The 26,921-nt window shown below is 38.1% G+C and overlaps 2 protein-coding genes across 2 annotated transcripts; one reads left to right on the forward strand and one right to left on the reverse strand.

Moving 5' to 3' along the window:
• Positions 1 to 12,160: 12,160 nt before the first annotated feature.
• LOC145905620 (multicopper oxidase mco-like) lies at positions 12,161 to 18,005 on the reverse strand. Its single transcript, XM_082992867.1, has 14 exons — positions 17,855 to 18,005; positions 17,247 to 17,452; positions 16,755 to 16,856; positions 16,291 to 16,422; positions 15,989 to 16,188; positions 15,524 to 15,667; positions 15,237 to 15,441; positions 14,725 to 14,975; positions 14,048 to 14,144; positions 13,645 to 13,783; positions 13,063 to 13,211; positions 12,749 to 12,854; positions 12,496 to 12,586; positions 12,161 to 12,295 (listed from the first exon to the last, which is right to left on the reverse strand). Exons 1-14 carry the CDS (start codon positions 17,928 to 17,930, stop codon positions 12,241 to 12,243), a joined length of 1,953 nt encoding a protein of 650 aa, XP_082848993.1. The 5' UTR covers positions 17,931 to 18,005; the 3' UTR covers positions 12,161 to 12,240.
• A 2,796-nt stretch (positions 18,006 to 20,801) lies between these two features.
• LOC145907244 (laccase-like) lies at positions 20,802 to 26,850 on the forward strand. The gene is made up of 15 exons (XM_082994672.1): positions 20,802 to 20,880; positions 21,180 to 21,364; positions 21,663 to 21,764; positions 22,038 to 22,169; positions 22,463 to 22,659; positions 22,950 to 23,096; positions 23,634 to 23,838; positions 24,061 to 24,311; positions 24,475 to 24,571; positions 24,754 to 24,895; positions 25,234 to 25,388; positions 25,634 to 25,739; positions 25,784 to 25,877; positions 26,237 to 26,363; positions 26,806 to 26,850. Exons 1-15 carry the CDS (start codon positions 20,802 to 20,804, stop codon positions 26,848 to 26,850), a joined length of 2,064 nt encoding a protein of 687 aa, XP_082850798.1.
• The last annotated feature ends 71 nt before the right edge of the window (positions 26,851 to 26,921 follow it).

The raw sequence follows: 26,921 nt of genomic DNA on the forward strand, positions 1-26,921 counted from the left end.
TCAAGCACATACCACTCGACTTGCCTTCAGTTCGCGAACTACCTGAAGAATTGTCAGTTAACACTAAAATCCCTATACCTACAACACTAAGTGACATTTGCAAGTACTACTGGTTACTCATATTTTAGTCTACAGTCAAGGTTGAACTAGATCAAATTTCGCAACGCCATCGTCATGCGTCGTTTCGCTCGATTAACACCGCATACTTTAGCTCTGTACCACTTCGCAAACTCCACCCGTTGTCCAAGGTTTGGCAAATAATTTATGTGTTTCGCTATGTTTGACCAGCTACGATGCATTTTCGTAACATATAGTTAATACAAATCATGATTATAATCTTCTGTGTGTGCCAGTCTCCCTGCGTACGAGTTATCTTATTCCTAATTTAGTTGTTTTGAATCTTGCCATATAACTGAAGTATTCAAATTAATGGTAGCCTTAATTGAATGTTAATGACATACTTATGTACAGGCCACTGGTGGAAAGGCGCAACACCAAGAATGACTTTTGATTGTTAGTTTTATGAGCAAGCCAATGACACGAAAATCTTTCCCGGATGCCACATCACAATTAGCAATGTTTCTGCAGTTACCCGGCAAAATTTCACCATCGTTGACTATTTATCAAGCCTCTGTTTCACGACTTTCTGGCCCAAGAGGAACCGATACTTTTGGAGAAAAGTTGTCCCCGTCACGTTATGGTTGGCTTGCTGTGAATGTACTCTCCAGTCACAGCCATTTTAAATGCCTCTGCTGCCCAACAGCGGAAGGAATGCTTAGGTTGCGTTACTAAGGTTGTGGATGGCAGAACTGATAGTCCAATTAGTATAGGGGAGGGCAGACAGACAGAAAGCTAACAGCCGATTTTTCCACTGCAATGGGCGATGGAATTGTTTTGTTTATATCGTTCTTGATTGCAATTATTATTTCGTAAGCGATTCATTTCGCTTTTTAACTGTTATCAAGCTGTTGTACGAAATAAGTTTGTTAGCAAGATTCCCCACCAACCATTGTGTAGGCGTTTGTATCGGGATACAACCAGGTTAACAATTTCTGGAAAGCGCAAACACACATATATGAGTCTAGTAAGCAGGACTTGCCAAGTGCCACTAACAGTTCTTCATCTCCTCGTCTTCGTAATAAACTCAGTTCTCCAAATATTTTCTGGATTAATATTGTGTTCACAAATCTCAACGATTGATTTGGCTTGTAAGACTTCGGCATAGCGGAACATAGCGTTGGTGTCAATAGAATAATAGGTTGTTTAAATTTTAATTCCGAATTGCATCAGAATATAATGAAATGAATTTGGCCGGTTTAGTCACATGATGTCATGAAACACTCGGGATAATAGAACTTAAGTACAAGCATGCACGATATTGTAAACTTGGTAAACAGGATATTATTTGATTTGCGATTGGCTATTCTGCGGTCGTGACGTGCGTTATGTTTGTACGAAAAGAGTGGTGAACAAGTCTGCAATCTGTGCATTTATACAAACATTGTGATGTAGCATTCTTCTGGGGTTTACATGAGGTGTTGTTGCACATGATACAGGGAAACCGATTTTTTATTACTTTATTATTTTATTGCTCTTGCATCTCTCATCAGTGGTTCGAACACAAACCTGCAAACTTAATGGTGACTTGGATAAAAAATATGTCGACAGTAAATCAAGACCTATCTATTGGTTGCTAACGGACGCAAGGTAGTCTGCGCTAGCTTGCCAACGAAACCATACTCAATCGTTGATAGCTGCTCTAATAAGATTTGATTAGTCCATTGTCACTTTCTTTAGCTCACTTACGTTTTGTTTTACAGTTAACGGCAAAATAAACCGTTTCACGAATCCGGATCAGCTAACTTCTTCAAATTTCAAGTGGCGTGTGACATTAAATAGGCAAATTTGTGTACAAAGATTGTCGTTGTATCGCCGAACTTTCAACCAAATGATACCTGCTCCCACTATTCGAGTAAAACAAGGCGATGAACTTGAAATTTTCTGGTGAGTGTCAGAGTTTCAGAAAAAGGCAAATATCTAATCAAAGTAAATTTCACAAAACAATTCAATTCTCTCTGCATTCGTGTTCAAAATGTAGCATTTCGTCCCATTTCACAGCGCATCGCAGGCTACAGGAAATATTTTTTAGTTTTTTTTTGTGAAATAGAAAGTTATGAAAAAGAATGAAAATAAAGCCAAAATTAATGCCCAATTTCGCAAAAGATCAAATGCAACTTTGTAAAGTCAAACTGATTCCATCAAAAAGGCCAAAATGGCAAAATTTAACGTAAGTAAAGTCAATCAGTCAACCGTGGTAATTTTCACAGTTTGACAAACACAGGTGGGTGTTACCTTAGTTTCGACCACGTAGGTATGGGTTCTGTAAATCAAATCATTTTAAACGCATAGTTACTACGCACATCAACAATAAACGTGAATTGATGGTAGGATAGGTTTGCCGACCCCTGTCCTATAGAATTTTTCACAACCCATAGTGTAGTTTTGAGCAATAGCGGCCCTAACAGGATTAAAACCACAAACCATACGTAACTTCTAACCGTAAATTTTGAAAGTAAATTTGGTTCTACCAAACCGTGTTTGTGAACCCCTGTTGGTCAGGTTTTGCTCCAGAAAGAGTTTAAATCTTGTAGGGTTAGCCATTCGCAATGTTGTGAAATTTCGTTTTGCCTACGCTTACATTCATTGAATATCGTGAAGGGAAAATACCACGCCTTTGGTGAGGTTTAAGTCATCGACCCTCAGCTGGGGAGTTTATGTCACATCATTTGACCAAAAAAAACTCAGTTCTTACAACTGCGAAAATTTGACCCGGAAATATACAACCAAAAATAAAGTAGCTGGAAAAGAAAAAAATGCTTAGAATACACAATCTGATACTCAGCATTCAGCGCAAAGTAACAAGTTCTTGTGTTCAAAATATCCACAATGTCAAGAACTTCTCATTACTCATTTCAATATGAACTGCATGCAATTGTTTGGTGCAGTGGCTGGGACGTCATTGGCATCCGCAGCATCAACTGGTAAAAGTTCCATTCTCTTGGACAAAAGAGACATTAATTAGAGGCCTGATAAACAGCAAGTTGATTAATGAAGAAAAGTCAGTTGAAGGCAACCGTTACGGGTATTTCTATTTCGCCGTAGACACGCGCCATAAATATGAAATTTAATAGTTAGTTTTTATTACCCATGCATTATTGAAGGGCACTTCCGCAGTAAAACTAGAGATTCCATTTATTTATTTATAAAAACAAAACAAGTTGATTGATAAGATATAGAGCCGAAGGCTGTGGTAGAGATATTGTTGATTGACTGTTCCGCTTACGGAATATTTTTGACGTCATCATTATTGGCAGTAAGGCTCTGTATATGATGAATGTTTTCATATAAATAGTTGGAAACGCAACTAAATTATCAAAATGAAAGCTATTTGCGAAAAACAACCAGCAAAGATTATCAAAAGCTAAACAATAACATATTATTCAGCTGATGTCATATTAGCTATATATATTATATCTTACGTCTAATCTGTTACAATGAACAACAAACGGAGCCAGAGACTGGATTCGCATGCAACGCTACGACGCTACTTCCTTTTTTTAAGAAGGCATGTGGACATGTACAGGTAACAATTTTCGTCCCAGATTTCGACACTTAAAAGCATTTTTGTAATTTATTTTTTAAAATACATTTTTTAATTTTAATCACGCATATATAACAGTACAAAAAAATCTTGCTGATTGTGTAACATTGCGTGCAGTTGTACCAAATTAAAAGTGTTCTCTTTGCAGGTGTGTATAGCTTCAATTAGAGGCAGCTGCAAACAAAAAAACAACAGAATTATGTTTTACCCGGATAATCTGGTTTTTAATACCGATGTGTTAAAGTATATTAAAAAAAGAAATAAAAAAAGTTATGGACGTTTGCCAAACTGAAATCATTGGTTACTATAAACCCAAGGTTATCTCGTCCACTCCCTTGATAATACAAACCAGCTTGAGGTGGGAATAAACCAATGTTCGAGTTCCATCAATTTGAACTCGGGTATTTAAAACTGTTATATGGTATATCAATTGTACTTTTCTTTAACAACTGTTTGTTTCATTGTATACTTTTGATATTACGATGACATACCTGCCTAGCATTTCTCGTTTTCGGACACAGCACTCTAGTATAAAGAAAATAACAGCAGCAGACAGAAGTACAGTTGCAACAATCCATACAATCGCCACTGCCTTGGGTGTGTGCCACCGCTGCAAATATACATGCATAATCAGTATTTGACGAAGTTTGTACAGAGAACCGTCACCTGAGGGGTATTACTAAAATTTACACGTCCTATAATTTACAAAAAAAGTATTTAAATACCGTTTCATTTTCCGACTTTAAATATACCAACCTAACAAGCGGCTATACTATCGACCCCCTTTCAATCAAACTGAGTGGCTTTGCATATTTAACTGGAGATACGCATTATATTCTACCATCAGAATGTTTTTTGTTTATGAACCAGATAGCAATTCAATTGCAACGACACTTTTTTGCATGAATTTGACGTCATACTGAATACGCCTAAAAGATCCGTTTAGTCCACATACCTATTTGAAGGCTTAGTGGAACTGCTGCACTGACCAGGAAGGGCATTTCCTGACTTCGGATTTACGTTTGTTTTGTCTCCCTCTTCTGTAAAGGCGGAGTAGAAATGTTATATTTTGGCTTCATTCTCTTTCTTAATCTTACCAGGATCGATGATGTCGACCAACAGCATCATTCCGAAGTCCTCGTGACGTAAAAAGTGACAATGGATGACCACGATGTCAGTAAACTTGTGAACCATAAACTGGATCTGGAAATGCAAAGTAAATTGTCCTTCGATTTTCCCACTACAGTTCACACCTAGCTGACAATTTGTGAGAGTTGGAATGTAAGTTACTAGGTTTGGAGAAAGAAGTGGAAACTATAACCATTCGCCCATTGGGTTTTAAATGGCACAATTTCCCATAACCGTAATTTGGTGGAATTCACGTGAATTAATGTATACAAAAGGAAGTTTTAGCGTCGTTGAGCCGAAAATTTCCTTTATCGTATTTACCGTAATGTTAGATAGCGGGGGAACCATTAGAGTGTCCCTGTAGTCCCCAGGTAGAGAATACCCAACTGTTCCAGGCACGTCTTTGTCCCATATCTCGTGATGTGGATAGGATAGAAGTGTGTCGTTTCCTGGCATTTCGCCTTTGTATGTTTCATCTGCATTATAAACATTGTTATTCATGGTGCATAAATTCGTAACATGTTTGTCCAAGGATGTCACACCGTCCTTGTTTTTGAGATTTGATCCTTATTTTGAACGCTAACCTTTCAGATAAACTTTATCATTCATTTTTCTGACAGGCCTTAATTTTTTGTTGTTGATTGGTCGTTGTTTCTGCTCCAAAAATGTTGGATGCATGTCTTTTTTCGACATGATTTGTGTGACATTTCCTGTGTAACTACCAACCATTAAAATAGTCAATCATATTCCTTTTCAATCGTCCAAATCGATTGTTCATATGGAATAGCAACCAAAGGCGTCTAGTGGAATATAAGTGTACATGCTACAGAGGTAAACCCAATTATTGCAATTGCGAGCAAGTTTGTGGGCACTGGTGACAAAGTAACAGTCGTATTTGTAATAACAGACCAAAGTGCTTTTGCTGGAAAACTAACTGATTCCTGGTTTATTTGTTTCTTCGGGGAATCTGCGCTAATCCTAAATTTAAATTTGGCGAGGAACGAGTCATTTACTGTAGAGCTCGTGTTGATAGTGGCACGTGCGGTTGACCATTGACGTGTCTTGGGAAAATAAAATCCAAGGTTGCTTTGGAAACATTCCAATAGATGTGTTTGCCTGTCCAACGGGTCCTGTATATGGTTCATATCCAACAATCTAACAATAATACAACATGTGCTTGTCATCGTTGATATTATTTATCAAGTAGTCTGTTAGTTTTTTTCATTTGACATGAATTTAAAATTCGGTCTTGGCAGACAGGTAGGATCTGATGCACGTGTTTAAAGCCAATTACTTCCTGCCTAAAAAAGTCCATCAGGATCTTACTTTAAAGTGATTGACGTGTATGTGAATAGGATGACCTTCTTTAGGTACTGTGTTCAAAACGTTCCACTGGACGGTTTCATTGACATTTACAAGGTGTCTGTAAATAAAGGTTTCATTTGCGCTTGTTTAACAACTTTGGTTTGAACATGTTGGGTTTGTTTCTTACATATTCACACTGGTGATAAAACGCTTTCCACACTCGTTAATTTAAAACGACATTTAAACAAAAGATAAGTCAAATATTTACCCATTCCTCACCTAAAGTAATGTTCCCCTGCAAATCGTTCGCGATTCAAAGTCAACTGAGGTCCGATCTCTATGCTGAAAGTAGTGGTCAGATTTGTCCGTGTGGCAAAGTTAACGTAATCAGGTCTTGTGGGCAGCGGTACGTTGCCGATGCCGAATGGTTTGACTGAACCTGTCACATTCACAGTGAGAAGAATTCCGTTGAATCTTCTTGTTTCTGTTCCTGTTGAGTTGTTGTCAATTTCCAAGGCTATGGACCTGTCCTGTGTGTTAATAATTGGTTTTGTTTTGGTGTTTACGCATGCATGTTCGCAAACTGCCAGAAAAACTTGATTGGTCTCCTAAAATGTTACAAATATGTTAAACAAAGCGTCAAAGAAAATGTAATGTATAGAGGTTTATATGTGACTGGACGTAAGCCCAATACACAATATCTTCGTCAATATTACTGGTGCAACCTGGACATGTGTATAGTACAATAATAAAACCCACCACGTATGTTCCTGGTGCGTTACAACGAACCAACCAATCAGCTCTACCCCCTGGCACTATTAGGGTTTTATTCTGTCTGGGAGCACGTGGTCGATCGAGGTAAACTCCGTCCAAAGCTATTTCAAGATACTCGCAGTCGTGTTGTTCGGTGTCGATGTTCACCATTTCCAACTCTAGGATTGGACTTCCTCCGGCGTTTACCATTCTTAAATTATAACATACGTAATTGTGCGCCCAAACGAGGTTTGTAATTATATAGGCATAAAATTATAGTATTTGTAATTTGTGCAGACCACCAAACACTTTCCGCTAATGGAATTAAACGTGTCAAATTAATTTGTACTGCGGACATGATTTTACGCAACAAAATTTTGGTAATGTCTTTCGACTTGGTTAAGGAAAAGACTTTCCAACGAAATTTAACGGAAAATTGTTCAAATTTTATCGTTGCATTATTTTGTTGCCGTTTCTTTGCAGACGTGTCATAACAGGTGGGCCAAAGGTAAATAAGCCCAGCCCTGCTTAACGCATGCATGTGACAGTTTGATGACCCCTCAACCTAAATGTAGACCATGAATCATAACCCAATGTTTTGGTCGCAAAATGTAATTTTTTTAGTCATGAATCAAAATGGCTTTTGTATGCATCTTTGAATTGCTTAACGAGAATTTGTAGAATGAAAAAGGGTAATAGGTCCTGAAATGGGACACTTACAAGGTGTGCTCTTCTGTCAACTTGTATTTGTTTAGAAGGTTATATTTTTGCCTTGGACAATTAATTTAATCTGCTAGTTGTTTCTCTGAATGGTTACTTACCTAAATCTTTTCATTTGACCAGTTGGCATGGATAGAACGGGGTTAAGTAGCCCGTTGGTTGTGAAACTGTACAATCCGCTTGAATACGTCAACCAGTGCTCAGAACCTTCGTTATTTGGCGAACAGCCTGCTTTTGTTGATGTGATACTAAAAATGTTATTTAAATTTGATTAAAAGTGCAAAATATAATGATTTTTCACAATATTTTCCAGTCAATATATATTTTCAGAGTTTTTTTGTGTGATGCGAACACTATGTCGACCAACGAGGTTCCATCAGTGTAAGTGTAGCTAGTAACGAACATAATCTTGTCGATTAACTAACCATGTAAAGCTTTTTCGTCGATCCGTTGGGTATCAAACAAGATTAAACATTGCGCACTGTCTGCAGCTATATTGCAAATCGTTACGGCTTATTTGCTCACTTATTTCTTTTTCGATGTGAAATTTAGTTTGCAACTTTTGTAAACCACTTATAATTCGTCAACGGGTTCACATATTGCAATGGGAAATGGTGTGTAGCAATTTACCACTATTACTGTTTGTTTCAAAAAAATTTTTAGTCTCCAATCCGCACCTGCGTACAGTATCGTCATAGTCGTTTTGAATTTCAACGTAAGAGTCGGCGGAGTCGTTTGCATAAAGCAGGGTTGACTGGAAAATCAACTGAACGTCGTGTTCGCAATTGAAGGGACAAGTAACGCCCTTCAGTTGTTCGCTTATTTTTTGTTCATCATCTTGTACTATAAGCATACCCGCCATACCACTGTTCACCTATCATAATAACTGCCTTTAGTTTAGTTTGCTTACCAAACACAATAAAATAAACGCTGGCATTAGGTCAGAAAAAGACTTGTAGGTATAAGTGTGTATGGTAGAGTTAGGTGTATAGTGTACGAACTTTACCTCGTTCCGTTTCTCACAAATGCAAAAAACACAGCATTCAGGTTTGACAAATTTCGTGTCATTATTTCCGCCATTCAAGTATTTTCTAATTGCGGAGTCCCTCCGACTTGCTACCTTAGCTATATGATCTAGTCGGTTCTCTTGTCACGGTAACCAATACCTGTAAGATGGTTGAACCATGCAGATGTGGATGGTACCAGTAAGTTCCTGCAGGTTGGTCGTCTTCAATCTTGTATGAATACAAATAACTCTGACCAGGTTTGATACGTATCAGCACATTGTCACCGGGAACCTGCAAGTTACAATGGATTATAACCGTTTACCTTTTAATCAACAATTCTTTGACAGCTTCAATATTTGCATGTTTCACTAATTTCGGGCTAAAAATTAAGAATTTGGTTTTCTGTCCTGCTATGGACATGATTAAGGTGCATTCTAACTTTTACTTGTAGAATTGTTGATGAGATATGATCTATTGATGTTCGCTGAACCTCACAAATCAGAAAAAAGTTGTGTGCATGTGATTAACTTACTAGGGGATCTATTCGCCACAACATTGGATTATGTATACAGCCCGTACAAGATATTCGCACAATTTAATACCTTTGAGTCAATGTGCAGACCGTGCAAGTGAAGGTTGGTGCTGTCTGGAAATCTTGGCTCGTTCAACTTTTCATCCTTGTCAGCTGTATCTAAGTGATTCTCCTGTATTGACAAATTACAAAATAATGTCTGTGATTAAGGTAAGAATGTAAATTTTCCACATGCTAGTCGAGGACATTGGCCTAAACCTCTTCAAATCCCGTTTTAATGAATAGTTTTCAGTTCAGCTGTAGAAATGCCGCTTTTGAACATGTTTCATACTCCGTTGTACATAAATACGTTACCCTAATTCTTTTGTCACGTTTAAGAGCACTGGCGACTAAAGCATTCTCTTTATTCCTATCTCTCAGGTTGTAAACTTTTGCACGCACGCAGTCGTGAGTATTAAGATACCTTCCGTCCTTACACAATTTGTTGCTGACGATACCAGGCATGATATTCAATGACTCAAAGCTCTTCTGGAATTTTTTAAACATTTTGTCTATATAGAGTGAGTTTATTATCGAATGATTCTAGCCAGTTGAAAATTTCCATGTAGCAGTAATATTTCCAAGTGATCTCCTTGCTTGATCATAATCGTGGGACCGGGTATTTGCTGATTGTAAGTACGACGTTGGATGGTTAACCAGTCTACGTTTAAGTTTCCCTTTTCAGCACGCAGATTGACTTTCCACGTTGTGTCGGTGGATTTAAGTGGTGTTGGTTGCTTAAACGGTGTACCACCTGCAACGATAAGCACTTAGATTAAAATCGTAAGTTGATGAATTAAATATTAAACAAGCACCAAACAGAATATTGACATGAAAATACAAAATACACAGCATGAAGTGTTGAATAACTTGAGTGATTGGATTTCTATGTTAGTACCGATTAATCTCCGGACTTGAAACGTAAATTGTGTTGGTTTTAGCGTATAGAAGGTTTTCACTCGACTTGCGTTGCCAAAAACATACATCTATACATATCCGAAAATAGGAAGGCTTTCGTCGATATGTTGTCTGGGATTTAAAACTTATCAACATCTTCCTGCAAAACATTTTAGCCACAAACCTCTCAAAGTGCAATCGTCTTGAGCAATCACAATGGTGATAAGATTCTGAAGCAGTATAACGAACTTTAAGCTCTTCATATTGCAACACAAATACAAAAATACTACTTCAACGTGTTAGTGAGCATATAACATTTCTTTGGTATGTAAATTTATACAAACACGTTTTGTACACAAGCGTCTGTCATTAAATACACAGAAGTAAACGTGTCATAAAGTGCATATCCCACTTTGTCTTAATCGGTACAAAGAAGACTACAAGCACAAACCCTTCGACATGTCTTCTGTTCGCTAACTACCTAAAGAATTAACATTAAATAACGTTTGCAGATGAAAGGCAAGTACCACCGGGTACTCAGCTTTTACTCCACATTAAGGTTAGCATATTAGTCATCGCACATATCCAATAAGAGCACGAATTCCTGAAAACAATTACGACAAGATTTTGAAATATATCTTGTCATCATTTTTAGAGTCTAGGGAAGCGCAACCGAGAAATGTTACGTTAATTCAGTAGCAGTTAGGTGCCATCTTAAAATCGGACATTTAGGCACTTTTTCCCCTTACCAAATTCCGCACATGTCCGGCAACATCAGTATGTCTGGCAACTCGAGTCAAGGTTGCTAAAGCGATAACCCCGGAACTAGAAACTCAAATTTCGCAACTTTATTGCCACGATAGTTTCGCTTTAACAAGACACACTTTATCATTTTTGCCCACTTCGCAAACACGAGCGTTTGTCCAGGGTTTGATAAATATTGTCTTTAAAATTTTACTGCCTCATTCGGGAAACACGGAAGTCGTAGTTCTACGACCAAGTCTGGTGCGTTTTGAAACGTATGGGAAGTACGTATATCTGTAATGCAACACAACTAATAGTAATAACATAATCACAACTTTGAAAATAATAAGACTGGCCCATATTGTTATTAACATTGTCATGTTTGAGGAAACGTTTCAGCGAAAAACTTATGCCATTATCAGTTTGAATGACGCGGTTGGTGTAGTTCCATCATTACAAGGAGCTGAACTGACCGACATCACAGATAAGGTTCGCGCTGGTGGTGTCGTCATTTTGTTATTCATAATCACAACAATTTATGTAAATGCCAGACGTCAAACATATGAGTTTACATTACGTAATATTGTTCTGCATTTAAATCTACGTTCACATACGTATATTTTTGCTTTGCCGCTTGAAGGGCTACTTTTATAATCACATATCACGCAACACAGAGGCCTGCAGCGAAAACGCAAAGTTCCAACTAGCTACTAAATTGTTGTTTCTATGTAACTGCCGATAACGAAAAATTATAAAATGAAAATTTGGTTGCGATATTCCAATTAGCAATATTGTCAGCCTTTAAAAATTGACTGTTGTATTGGCTTTGTTTATGTGCGGGACGCAATTGATAATCCCCGTTCCGGTTTCCCTTTCCCAGGAGGAACCGTTGTGGCATCCGTAAACACCTCAACTATTCAACCACGCAAAATATATTGGTTGTGGATATCAGAATCTTTACGTTTCTTACGCCCGCTCTGAAGCTTATAGTACATAATTGCTATATAAGCACCGACTTTCAAATTAGAATGTCCGATACGCTTATATGGTTTTTTCTATTCTTAATTGCAAATATTTGAATCTCATTTTGTCTTTAAACTATATTGTAACGATGTTGTCTGAATCAAGTTTATCAAGGTTTTACCCGAGTAAAATAGGTTTCAAATGGTAGATGGACATTTACAAACAACTACCATTCAGACAAAAAGGGCTCTTGTTGCTCAGTCGGTCTAATGCGGACCGCAAATACCAAGGGGCGATAGTTTAAATGTAACCGAAGGCGAACTTGTTCTTTCAAATTACGTTCTGGCGGCTTAGCTTGAAAGCAAACGAAGATAATTACACGATTTTTTTATTGAAAACGACGCTGGTGGTAAAACTATGGCAGGCCACACTTTCTAATCTGTATATACACGGTGCGTTTATGTACAGTGTAGACTAAATGTTTTTTCTCTTCAGAGGGGCACGGAAGTCAGGAACATGGTCAGGATGAAAAGAAGAACGTCGTATCTGGAAAATAAGTAAGGTTACCAATATAAACTAAGAATAGGTATAAACAACTTTTTAGCTATTTCTCTATTCATCACTTCGCACCAGTGCATAAAAGCAATCAACATATTTACGACCTTGACAATAGACGTGGTTTGTATATAGCAGGCTATATGATGTTCAATAGCCAATTCTAAAAAGTATAGTATTACAAAAAAAACCTTTTTCTTGCGGCTGCATCAGCTGCACCACCAATACACTGACCAGGCAAGGCGTTTCCTGATTCGGGATGGACTGGTATGCCCCTATCTCCTGTAAAGACATAAGCAGACAATGCTATTTTTTGCCAAAACAAAGTACTTTTACTGGATAGAAGATCTTTAAACTACCCAATTCATCAGCAATTTGCAGTAAATATGTTGTATCAGATCTGTTGAATCATCAGCGACTGTAAGTACCAAAATGAAGCTTAACCTGGTTTGACAATGTCCACTACCATCATCATTCCATTATCCTCGTGACGTAGAAAGTGGCAGTGGATGACGACGACTCCCGTAAATTTGTGGGTCATGAACTGAATCTAAACCACAGGATCATTATGACATTATGAATCTTATATAGCTTATTCGGCGCCCTTGGACATTTAAAAAAAAACTTTGTTGATAACAAAGTTACATTCAATGGTGTTTTTCCAGTTTTTGCATGTATAGTATTTTTTTAAAAATCGAATACGGTGTAAACCGAATAAGAAGAGACAAATCAAGACAGCGGTGGAAAATTAAACCCACCGTTATATTAGACAGCGGTGGAACCATAATAGTGTCCAAGTAAGTGCCAGGTGCTGTGTATCCAGCTTGTTGGACCCTGTTCCACAAATGCTCGTGTTGATAAGATTGTTTTGTATCGGTTGAGAGTTTCCTATTTCCGTATCTGTGATCTGTTTAACAACGGTCGTTATTTTCTAACTATACAACGTAAACAAGCAAGGTGCTTTTTATGTCAGTAAGTGTGGCTGAAAATTAAGCAGTACTGAAAAGTAAAAACATTTATGAAAACCTCTGGCGAGGTGAGTAGTATCTTTGGTTACTTTAACTGTATTATCTCACAAAATTAGGATCATCTCACCATAATTCTGAGTATAAATAGACTGGCCCATATTGTTATTAACACTGGCATGTGAAAATAAGACGTTTCGACAAAAACTTATGTCATCATCAGTTTGACTGACGCGATTGGTGTAGCTCCATTATAATAAGGAGCTGACCTGACCGACGTCACAAATAAGGCTCGCGCGGGTGGTGACGTCATTTTGCTATCGGCCACACACCACTAAGGGGCGGAAAATGCGCAGTAAGCGACGCAAATCTCACCATAGTTTTTGTGTTGATAATAACAGACTCGGTTGTCAAGGGATGTATTTTGGGAAAAGAGCAACCAGCGATCGTTTGGAAAATTGTTGTTGTCGATGCTGTCACCGATTGGTCCAATGTACGGGTTATAACTTACCACCTGAAAAACGCAAATGAAAAATGCATTAATCACTCAGCAACAATAACAAGCAGTGGAGAGAATATTTTAACCAGTTCTCTCACTTGCAGCATGCCATAGAACCAGGGCTCTTTATATACGAGGTTATGTGCTAGCTCTTCTGTATTGTCATTACACAATGCGTGAAACACAGTCCCATGCATTTGCTTGCTAACAACCGATTCGCGGTGGTCATTAACATTCTAAGAACCGACTAAATTCCACCATTGATTACAGGTCGCTTACCTTAAAATGGTTAACGTGAATGTGAATAGGATGACCTTCCTTGGGAGATGTATTCAATAGATTCCACTGTACTTGTTCATCAACGTTTTCCAAATGTCTGCAATTGCAACAACAATTTTAAGCTCATCTGGCAAAAAAACTTGTGTGGACGACGTTTTGGTCGTTGTACAACGGACCTTCCTCAGGACAAGTGAAGTAAAACGTTCACGCGACCATAAATAATAACGAGTCAAACAAGGCGAAAAAGAGCGAAAAAGGCTTAACAAGTTTTCTTGCCCAATGAGCTTTAAATTATTGAATAATATGTCTGGCAGCATCAGCAACAATCTGCAATTGCAACGTTTGTGTTGAAGAGGTATTTCTATTTAGAGGTTTGCATGTATTGGCTCTAGATTACTAATGCGTACCACCTGGCTTCTAATGCAAGATGGAATGTTTTCCTCATTACCTGCTCAAAATTGTCACATTACCCCACCTAATTAACTACAGGACAACTTACTGTGTTTAAAATAGGAGAAAACGCAACGATTGTAATTTTGTTTACATTTTGGTAGCCTACTCTCGGACCGCAGTGGCGTAACCAGTCCGAAATTTAAAATTCTAGTATATTACCTAAACTTGCAGGTAAACTTAGGTTTGTTAACTTATCCGTGGCTACGCCAACGTTTCCAACATACCTAAAATAGCTTGCACCGGAAAATCGTTCCCTGTTCAAAGTCAGCTGCGGACCGACCTCGATGCTGAAACTGGTGTTAAGGTCGCTTCTTGTCGGAAAATTTACGTAGTGTGGCCTTTTAGGCAAAGGAACGTTACCAATACTGCCAGATTTGGTGCTTCCAATCACTTTAACTGTGAGAAGAATTCCTTTGTACCGGCGTGTCTCTTCGCCAAGCGCTACCGTGTCGGAATCCATGGGCCAAGACCTCACCTATACACGTGTATTGCCAAGTAAAAGTGCTTTGCGAACGATAACAAGGTATGTATAGTATACGCCGTTCCTATTTGTATGCAAATGCAAGGAAAGTCGTAAATTGGAAATCAAGAGAGGCTTTAAACTGATCTGGGCTTGGGCAATTCAGTTTGGCTGCTTTTATGTACGCAGCATGCGCAATCGTACAATATAAATTTTGGTTAAATTTCGACTATTTTTGTATTCATACTAAATCAATTAATTTATGTGGATTTTTACCACGTATGTTCCGGAACGGTTGCAACGAACAAGCCAATCTGATCTTCCACCCGGAGGCAGAAGTGTTTTCCCTCCTGACGGGGTTACAGGTGAATCGCGATAAACACCATCCATTGCGATTTCTTTGTATTCACAATCACGCAAATCAGTGTTTTGCTTTACCATGTCCAGCTCTAGCACTGCACTGCCACCAGCGTTCACCATCCTTTTTGTGAAGAACCATGATTAATATAATCTGATCTCCGTAGTATAAATAAAATAACCAACAAACACATAAAAACAATTACCTAAATCTATACGTATCTCCTGTGTCTATAGAAAGATAAGGGTTCAGTTTTCCATTGGTTGTAAAATTGTTTAGTCCGCTTGATCCGTGTAACCAGCTTGTAAGGTTTTGTCCGTTTGGTGGGCAACCATCTTTAGTTTTGCCCCTGTAAAAGAACATTCCAGAAAACAGGTGTAATCTAAAGGAGATTTTTGTCTTTGTGTATCCACCTCCCCTACTAAGTATGTGTATTTTTTTGTTTTCCAGGAGGCACAAATGCTCTTGTTGTTTGTTTGTTAAAAGGCTATATGGTGTACCGTTTTGAACAAAATAAGTTACAGTGATAGCTTTTCAAAAGTTAATGTCGTTGTAAATAGATTATTTTTTGGAACTCTAATAAATTGATTAAAAATGCCACAGACACTTTTCAGCGAATAGCAACCAATCAAATGCAATATCTGGTTTATGCCCATCAGCATGAACTAACCATGGCCATGCCGTTGACATGTCCTGGTATTTGTCTAGAAGTTCAGCAAATGCGTCGTTTTCGTTTTCATAAAGCAAAGTGGGTTGAAATATTAGTTGTTTTTCAAGCTGGCAGTTCCAAGGGCAAGAAACCGCCTTTAATTGACCACTCGTGTCTTCATTGTCCTCCACAATAAGCATTCCGGCCATACCACTGTTGACCTTTAAAAATCATTAGAATAAAAAGCACAGGTCACGAAAAAGTATTTTTAGCAAGCAAATAGCTTGGAGATAAAACAAAATGTAGTTTCAAATTTTCTAAACCTGTAAAATGGTCGACCCGTGCAGATGTGGATGGTACCAGTAAGTCCCGGGCGGTTGGTCATCTTCGATCTTGTACGAGTACGAATAAGAACTAGTCGGTTTTATGTGAATGAAGACATCATCCCCAGGTGCCTGTGTTTAGAAGGGTTTAACCGTTAACCCAACGCTGGTTCAAAGGAATGACGTAGCTATAGGCCGAAATTTTGTTGGGGGCCAATTATTTTAAGCTATGGGTTTAAGCAAGTAATGCTATGATAAATCGCCATAAAAAAATGAATGGGATTTGCTTAATTTATTTGATAAAAAAGATTTCCACAAATCTGGCAAACCCAACTTGCAAAAATATTAACGTTATGGAATGGGGTCTAACTTTGGATTCTAGCTATACCAATGGCTGATATAATTATAGCGGTACGTATAATTACCTTAAACGTGTGTTAAAAGTAAACATTTTGCTTTTTCACCTTTGAGTCGATATGCAAACCGTGCAAATGCAGGTTGGTACTATTCGGATATCGAAGTTCGTTTTCCTCCCGGTTTATGTCAGGGTTGGTCAATTTGTTTATCTGCAAACATAGCACACGTGACTAAGGAATGCTCTATACAACGCGACAATAAATGAAAAAGCGTAGATCTCGCAACAGACTTCAGTCAAAATCTTTCTTTGATTAAGGCACGAATTAACTAAGCTTACATGTAGTTTCGCTATTGGTGAGTGCCAATGAATGATTGTCTTACTCTTAACTATACGTGGTCGAAACTATGATTTCCCTGCATTAACTTCGGGTTTATTTGTTCGGCTACTGTGCTCAGGCATTGTTTGTAACAGTTAAAAGAATTGAACCTATTTAGTGTTCTCAATATTCACCAAATCTGTGTACAAGCTGCAGACAGATGGCCATCTGTCTGCAGCTTATACACAAATTCATATTATTGGCTCCACATTGCTTATTCACCAAATCAATTGCTAGTTCATCGCCTTGCTTTACTCGGATTGTGGGAGCGGGTATTTGTTGATTGAAGGTTCGGCGATACAACGACAACCAGGATTGCACATTAAATAACCCTATTTCTGCGCGTAAGGTTACGCGCAATTTAGAGTTTGCTGAATTTAACTGTCCTTTTGGAGGCGACCAACTCTCTTGTGGGTGTATGCCATTTGCTGAAAAAAAACATAGGTTTTTTATTATATGGCCAATTAGAGCAGTTCACAACCTTTGTTTGCGGTGTCTGAGCTATCACTTCGTTTTGTTTAAACATTCGTCGTAGCCTATATCCCATTATTGTCTAGGGCCATCGAGAGAACAATAATGTAACGGTTATAGGTGGAATCCCCCTTAACAATGCAAATCCTTGGTTTTAAGGCAAACATTAGTATTCATAGGGCCTCTAGGCTGACATGGGCCTCTATATAAGCACCTTCTTACATCCATGTAATCTAATCTCGCACCCTACACTTGTACGAATGCTCAAGGTTGGGAACCTCTGCTTTAGAGTGAAACGGATTTAAAGTGGGCCAATTTACATCTAATAAACCAAACATTTTTCATTTAAAAAAAATCACCATTAAGTTTGCAGGTTTGTGTCCGAACCACTGATAAGAGATGCAGGAGCAATAAAATAATCTCCAATATTTTCATATCTTCCAAGCGTGTCTTCAAAGTGTGGAGTTAAACAACAAATATTCTTTCGAAATTTAACTTATCTTGAAACGATACGTCTGTGTTCCAGACAAATCGTTTTATTGAAGTAAACGGAGAAAGAACGACGTATGTTTGCAAGTTAGCCTACCTGTTCTTGGCTGCTAAACAAACTTTTTTTCATTTATTTTATACGCAAATTTCAACTCAATTTACCGAGTACGCCAAATTCTTAAGCCTGCAAACAACAGCCCTACACTCAACTAGTATGTATGTGGACTTCATGTTACCGAGTTCTAAAAGCATAAAACTGCAAACATGCCTTTATGGAATTTTGTGTTGCAGAAGTATACACAATAAACTTAGCACACGATACATAATTATACCACATCCGCAAACAATCAGTATGGAGGAGATTGACATTTATCAACAAATAACAAACATCAATACTACGTTTCAACGTGCATATACCGTCCAAGTTGGTATAGGATTGGAATTAAAATTAGTGTCACCCTTTTGCACGATTATAAATTCCGCGCATTTTCATTCTTCATACCTACAGCCTACGCCACATAGCAAATAACCGGTTCACGTTCGTTACATGGTTTTACAGACATTTAACTGTACAAGTTTATCGCTCCATTTAGAAATAAGGAACCAACATAGAGTTGTTCCAATCTTGCTTATCAGTAGCAATACAACAAAAACCATAACGTACATATAACTGAAAGAATATATACAACTGTTAATTTTAGCGAACAAGTTGACAAACTAAACTTCTGTTACATTACCAGTTCTGCATTTTCAGCTATAAGCATGAACAGCTTTCTGCGTGCTGATATACTCATTCTATACTGTTGACTGTTGATTATTTGCGCCAGGTAATGACGTTCAAATTTTCCCGGATACTTAGCTGCAATTAGCGATATCTCTACGGTGGCTGGCGTCTAATTTCTCAATAAATCAACGGACTGTTTATCGATCTTCTTATGCCGCACAGACAAATTAGTAATTGCTACTTGTTTTCCGCAAATAGCTTTCATTCTGATAATTGGACCGCGTATATGACTAAAACATTCATCATGTACAGAGGCCTGCTGCCAATAATGCTGACGTCAAAAACATTCCGAAAGTCAATCAACAATATCTCTACCACAGCCTTCGGCTCTATATCTCATCAATCAACTTGTTTTGTTTTTATAAATAAATAAATGGAATCTCCAGCCTTACTGCGAAAATCCCTCTCTATAATGCATGGGTAATAATAACTAACTATTAAATTTCATATTTATGGTGCGCGTCTACGGCGAAATAGAAATACCCGTAACGGTTGCCGTCAACTCACTTTTCATCATCAATCAACTTGCTGTTTATCAGGCCTCTATTTAATGTATCTTTTGTCCAAGAGAATGGAACTTTTACCAGTTGATGCTGCGGATGTCAATGACGTCCCAGCCACTGCACGAAACAGTTGCATGCAGTTCATATTGAAATGGGTAATGAGAAGTTCTTGACATTGTGGATATTTTAAACATAAGAATTTGTTACTTCGCGATGAATGCTGAGTATCGGATTGTGCCTCTTTGCCAGCTACTTTACTTTGGTTTTATATTTCCGGGTCAAATTGTCGCAGATGCACGAGCCGAGTTTTTTTTGGTCAAATGATGTGACAAAAACTCCCCAGCCGATTCCCAACCATCAGCAATTGCCGATAGAGTTGTTTTGTTTTGACCGTTCGTGGTTCTAATTATACGGCTTGTGAGTCGCGGGGCGTTCATTTTCTCTTCAAATTATAATAAAGACTTTGCCCGAATCAAGTTTTTCGCCCCTGGTACTCACGACATACGTAAAACATGTTTCAAATCGTGTACACGTTACAAATAACTTTTACTTCGAAGGTGTTCCTGAAGCTGTGTGGTGCCGCGGACAGTAACAAGCTTTAACTGTAATTATGTGACACTGCCCTTTTCGTCAACCACTTTGTGTTGATGCTATAGCCATGTCACGTGACTTATCGTTGAAAACTGCGGTGCATTTAAGCTTACCAAGCTCGTAGTGCATCGGTAAATTACATGTTCAAAAAATTTCTTTGTTTGGTATGGCTGTGACAAGACATTACTACGACTCATCGAGCTATTTTGCGGCTTGGGATTTGTTCTCACAACCCCGTACATAGTATGTCATCAACATTCAATTAAGGCAACCATGAATTTGAATACTTAGGTTATGAGAGAAGATACAAAACAAATGAATAAAGAATAAGATAACTCGTATGTAGGAAGCCCGGAACACACAGAAGATTGTAATCATGATATTTATGTACTATATGTTACGAAAATGCCCAATAGCTGGTCAAACATAGCGACAACCACCTTGGTTCCTCTTTCCCTGATACGGCAGTAAACTCGCACATAAAATATTTACTAAACTCTGGATAACTGGTGGTGTTTGCGAAGTGGTACAGAGCTAAAGTATGCATTGTCACTCGTGCAAAACGACGCATGGCAATGGCGTTGCGAGATTTGAGCTAGTTTCAGCGTTATCGTTTTAAGTAACCTTGACTGTAGACGAAAAGGTGAGTATCCAGTGGTACTTGCAAATCACCTGCAAATGTTACTAATGTTGTAGGTATGGGGATTGTCGTGGTAACTGACAAATACTTCAGCTAGTTCGCGAACTGAAGGCAGGTCGTGTGGTTTGTGCTTGTGGTTTTCTCTGCACCGATTAAGATAAAGTGTGATATGCACTTCATAGTACGTTTACTCCTGTGTATTTAATGACAGACTCTTGTGTACAAAACTGGTTTTGTATCAATTTACATACCAAAGTATGTTCTATGCTCACTAACAGGTTGAAGTCGCAAGTTTCAATATGAAGGGTTTAAAGTTTGCTTTACTGCTTCAGAATCTTATCGCCATTGTGATTGCTCAAGATTGCACTTTTTTAAGAGGTTTGTAGCTAAACTGTTTCCCGAAAAGCATTGATAGTTGTGAATTCCACTAGACAGCATATGGACGAAATCTTTCCTTTTTGCGGAGGTGTATCGATGCTTGTTTTTTGGCAACGCAAATATACTGAAAATCTTTCTCTACGCTAAAACCAACATAATTAACCATTGAAGTCCGGTAATTAATTGGTACTAACATAGAAATACTATCACCCAACTTATCCAACACATCATGCTGTGAATTTTGTATTTTCATGTCACAAGTATTCTTACGTTTTAAATCCGACTGTTTATCGCTGTAGGTGGTGCACGGTTTAAGCAACCAACACCTCTCAAATCCACCCACACAAAGTGGAAAGTCAATCTGCTGGCTGAAAAGGGATATTTAAAAGTAGACTGGTTCAGCATCCAACGTCGTACTTACAATCAGAAAATACCCGGCCCCACGATTATGGTCAAGCAAGGAGATCACCTGGAAATATCACTGGTATATGGAATTGACACTAAAATTACCCACAATTTCTTACGTGTAGACTTTACAACCTGCGAGATAGGAGTAAAGAGGATGCTTTAGTCACCAGTGCTCTCAAACGTAACAAAATGGTTAAAGTTGCGTATTTGCAAACAACGGGGGAATTAAACTTGCGTAAAAGCGGTATTTCTACTGCTGAACCGAAACCTTTTCATGAAAACACAATTTGAAGGGGTTTGTCCTCAACTTAGCACGTGGAAAATTTACATTCTTATCCTAATTACAGACAATGTTTTGTAATTTGTCAATACAGGAGAATCACTTGGATACAGCTGACAAGGGTGGGAAGTTAAATGAAAACAGATTTCCAGACAGCACCAATCTACATTTGCACGGTCTGCACATTGACTCAAAGGTACAAAACAGTACGGTTTGTATTTACAATCCACTATTGTGGCGTAAAGATCCCCAAGTAAGTTTAGCACATGCAGACAACTTTTTCTCCGACCATTTCTCATCAACAAGTCTACAAGTAAATGTTAGAATGCACTACAAGCCTTTCCACTGTAGGACAGAAAACCAACTGCCAAATTTTTAGACCGATGATAAAAGTGAAATATTGAAACATTATTTCTGTTATAGATTAGGATTTAAAAGTTAAACGGTTATTTTATATTGTAACTTGCAGGTTCCCGGTGACAATGTGCTGATACGTATCAAACCCGGTCAGAGTTATTTATATTCGTACAAGATTGAAGACGACCAACCTGCAGGGACTTACTGGTACCATCCACATCTGCATGGTTCAACTATTCTACAGGTATTGGTTATCGTGAAAAGTCAACCAAACTTTACCATATGGCTGAGATAACAAGTCGAAAGGAGTTCATAAATAGGCGATACTTTCATAAATGGTGAAAGTAATGGCATAAAATCTGTCATATCTGAATGCTGTGTTGTGCATTTATGAAAAAACGGAAAAAAGGTTTCGCCCAATACAGCGAACTTTACCATACACACTTGTACATACAAAGTATTTTTCTAACCTAATGCCAACGTTTATTTTAGGGTGTTTGGTAAGCAAACTAAACTAAAGGCAGTTATTATGCTCAGGTGAACAGTGGTATGGCCGGTATGCTTATAGTACAAGATGATGAGCAAAAAATAAGCGATGAATTGAAAGCCGTTACTTGTCCCTTCAATTGCGCCCACGACGTTCAATTGATTTTCCAGTCAACCCTGCTATATGCAAATAACTCCACCGACCCTTACGTTGGAATTCAAAACGACTATGGCGATACTGTACGCAGGTACGACTTGGTGGTTAAAAAACAAATAGTGATAGTGGTAAATTGCTACACACTATTTGCAACAAATGAACCCTTTGAACCTGTTCCGTAACAATCCGTAATAGCTGCAGACAGTGCGCAATGTTTGATCTAGTTTGTTTACCCTACGGATCGACGTTTTAAAAGGCTTTACAAGGTTAGTTAACCGACAAAACCATGTTCGTTACTAGTTGAAAACATTCGTGACTGTGAAATATTGTGAAAATCATTATATTTTGCACATTGGATGAAATTTAAATGACATTTTTTAGTATCGTATCAAGAAAAGCAGGCTGCCCACCAAAAACCGAAAACTTTGAGGACTGGTTGACGTATACAAGCGGATTGGACAGTTTCACAACCAACGGGCAACTTAACCCTGTTCTATCCATGCCAACTGGTCAAATGAAAAGATTTAGGTAAGTAACCATTCAGGTACAAAATGTTGCATTCGGATATACGAGAAATAACTCGCAGACTGAGTTAATTGTCCAAGGTAAAAATATAACCTTCTAAACAAATACAAGTTCACTTATTACTCTTTTTCATTCTGCAAATCTTCGTAAAGCAATTTAAAGATGCCTACAAAAGCCATGGTAAATGATGACCTTGAAACATATAGGAACTGAAAAGTTGGGTTACGATCCAAGGTCTACATGTAGGTTCAAGGGTCATCAAACTGTCAAATTCACCCGTAAAGCCAGGGCTGCCATACCGACAGCCCAAGGGATAATTCTGGGTTCGTTTCCCTTTCTTGTGGCCCAACTGGTTTCACACGCTTGCAAAGAACCGGCAACAAAATCATGCAACGATAAAATTTGAGCTAAATTTTCTTAAATCAGGAGTTTCCAAACCGAGGATTCACCGGCGGCAAGCGTAAAAACATGGTTTCAGCACAAAATGAGTTTGACACATTTAATTTCGAATAAAGAAAAAACAAAACTTTATTTTCGAAGAATGGTGAACGCCGGGGGAAGCCCAATCCTAGAGTTGGAATTGGTGAACATTCACGCCGAACAACGCGACTGCGAATATCTTGAAATAGCTTTGGACGGAGTTTACCTCGATCGACCACGGGTTCCAAGACAGATGAAAACCCTAATAGTGCCAGGGGGTAGAGCTGATTGGTTGGTTCGTTGTAACGCACCAGGAATATACGTGGTGGGTTTTGCTATTAAGATTTGTTTTAATATACACATGTCTGGGTTACACCAGTAATAATGATATAAATATTGTGCATTAGGCTTACCCCCTGTGGTCGCATGGAAACTTCTTATGGGTTAATTTCTGCATAACAACGCTTTATTTTTTTAATATTTTTTACATTTTAGGCAAAATATTCAAATTTTTAAACACCAAATAAAAGCAATTATTACCATACAGGTCAGGTCCACACCCTTAGAAGTTGACAGCAACTCAACAGGAACAGCTACAAGAAGATTCAACGGAACACTTCTCACTTTAAAAGTGACAGGACCAGTTCAACCATTCAGCATCGGCAACGTACCATTGCCCACGAGACCTGAATACGTCAACTTTGCCACAAAGACAGATCTAGCCACTACTTTCAGTATAGAGATCGGACCTCAGTTGACTTTGAATCGCGAACGATTTGCAGGGGAACATTACTTTAGGTGAGGAATGGATAAGTATTTGATTTATTTAATGTTTGAATGTCGTTTCAAAATTAACAGATCTAGAGTACAGAAACCAGTGTGAATATATAAGCTATAAACCAAACCCAATATGTTCAAACCAAAGTTGTTGAACAAGCACAAATGAAACCTTTATTTACAGACACCTTGTAAATGTCAATGAAACCGTCCAGTGGAACTTTTTGAACACAGTGCCTAAAGAAGGTCATCCTATTCACATACACGTCAATCACTTTAAAGTAAGATCTTGATGGAGTTTTTTAAACAGGAAGTAATTGGCTTTAAACACGTACCACGCATCGTCATCAGGTCCTGTCTGTCTGCCAAGACCGAATTTTAAATTCATGTTAAATGCAAAACAACAAACAGACTACTTGATAAATAATATCAACGATGACAAACACGTTTGTATTATTGTTAGATTGTTGGATATGAACCATATACAGGACCAGTTGGACAGACAATACAATCGAATAAAACGTTCCCAAAGCAACCTTGGATTTTATTTTCCCAAGACACGTCATCGGACGACCGCGTGTGTTACTATCAACACGAATTTTACGGTAAATTACTCGTTTCCCACCAAATTTAAATTTAGGCTTAGCGCAGATTCCCCGAAGAAACAAATAAACCAGGACTCAGTTAATTTTCCTGCATAACATCATTGGAATTTCCAGAAAAAGCACTTTAGTCTGTTATTACAATTACGGCTGACACTTTGACGACCAAACAACAAAAAAAATAAAGACCTGTCAGAAAAATGAATAGGCTAATATATTTTATCTGAAACGTAAGCGTTAAATAATAAGGGTCAAATATTAGAAACAAGGACGAAGTGACATCCTTGGACAAACATGTTACGAATTTATGCACCATATGAATAACAATGTTTATAATGCAGATGAAAAATACAAGGAAGAAGTGCCTGGAAACGACACACTTCTATCTTACCCACACCACGAGATATGGAATAAAGACGTACCTGGAACAGTTGGGTATTCTCTACGTGGGGACTATAGGGACACTTTAATGGTACCCCCGTTATCTAACATCACGGTAAATACGATAAAGAAAATTTTCGGGTCAACGACGCTAAAGCTTACTTTTGTAAATAATACTTGATGTGAATTGCACCAAAATACGATCGTGGGCAAATTGTGCCATTAGAAACCAAATGGGCGAATTGTTAGTTTCCACTTCTTACTCCTAACCTTGGAACTCACATTCCAAGTCTCACAAATTGTCAGCTAGGTATAAACTGTAGTGGGAAAATCGAAGGACAATTTACTTTGCATTTTCAGATCCAGTTTATGGTTCACAAGTTCACTGACATCGTGGTCATCCATTGTCACTTTTTACGTCACGAAGACTTCGGAATGATGCTGTTGGTCGACATCATCGATCCTGGTAAGATTTAAAATAAAATGACGCAAAAAATCATTTCAATTCAGCCTTTACAGAAGAGGGAGACAAAACAAACGTAAATCCGAAGTCAGGAAATGCCCTTCCTGGTCAGTGCAGCAGTTCCTCTAAGCCTTTAAATAGGTATGTGGACTAAACGGATCTTTTCAGCGTATTCAGTATGACGTTAAATTTATGCAAAAATGTGTCGTTGGAGTTGCAATGCTATCTGGTTCATAAACAAACAACATTCTGATGGTTAAATAACATGGGTATTCCCAGTTAAATATGCAAAGTCACTTAGTTTGCACCAAGTGCTCAATCATGATTGAAAGGGGATTGATATAGTAGCCGCTTGTTAGGTGGTGTTTAAAGTCGGAAAATAAAACAATATTTAAATACTCTCCTTGCAAATTTTATGATGTGTAAATTTTAGCAATCCTTCAGCTGACAGTTTTGTGGGCAACCTTCTTGAATTACTAGAAATGCATGTGCATTTGCAGCGAACAGTGGCACATTTTCGAAGCAGGGGCGACTGTATGGATTGTTGCAACTGTACTTCTGTCAGTTGCGGTTATTGTCTTTACAATAGTGTGCTGTGTCCGAAAAAACCGAAGTAATCCTGGGCAGGTACGTTATCGTAATATTAAAAGTATACAATGAAACAAACAATTACTTAAGAATAGTACAATTGATATACCATATAACAACTTTAAATACCCGAGTTCGGTGCAATTAACATATCGATGCAAATAACAATTTTCCCACATCAAGCTGGTTTGTATTCTCACAGGCGTGGACGAGATAACTTTGGGTTTACTGTAACCAATTATTTCAGGCGAACGTACCTAATGTTTTTATTTTTATTTTTCACTCTTTTTATATGGGTTAACACATCGGGATTTAAAACCAGATCATCCTAACGACGAATCTCGATCAGATTTTTCTACGTGGATAGGCGGCTTGACTGATGTTGCCAATTATTTTTTTTGTCCACACCTGGATTTGAACCCAGGATGTCTTGGGCACGAATCCCGATCAGGTTTAACATAATCCTTTTTTTTGTTTATAGCCCCTTCTATCTGAAGCTACATCCCTGCAAAGTGAACAAGTTTAATTTGACACAACTGCACACAATTTCAAACAATAATCAAGATTTTTTTGTATATTACAGATGGGTGATTAAAA

Source organism: Ascidia mentula, chromosome 6, assembly GCF_947561715.1.
Source record: "Ascidia mentula chromosome 6, kaAscMent1.1, whole genome shotgun sequence".
Taxonomy (NCBI): domain Eukaryota; kingdom Metazoa; phylum Chordata; class Ascidiacea; order Phlebobranchia; family Ascidiidae; genus Ascidia; species Ascidia mentula.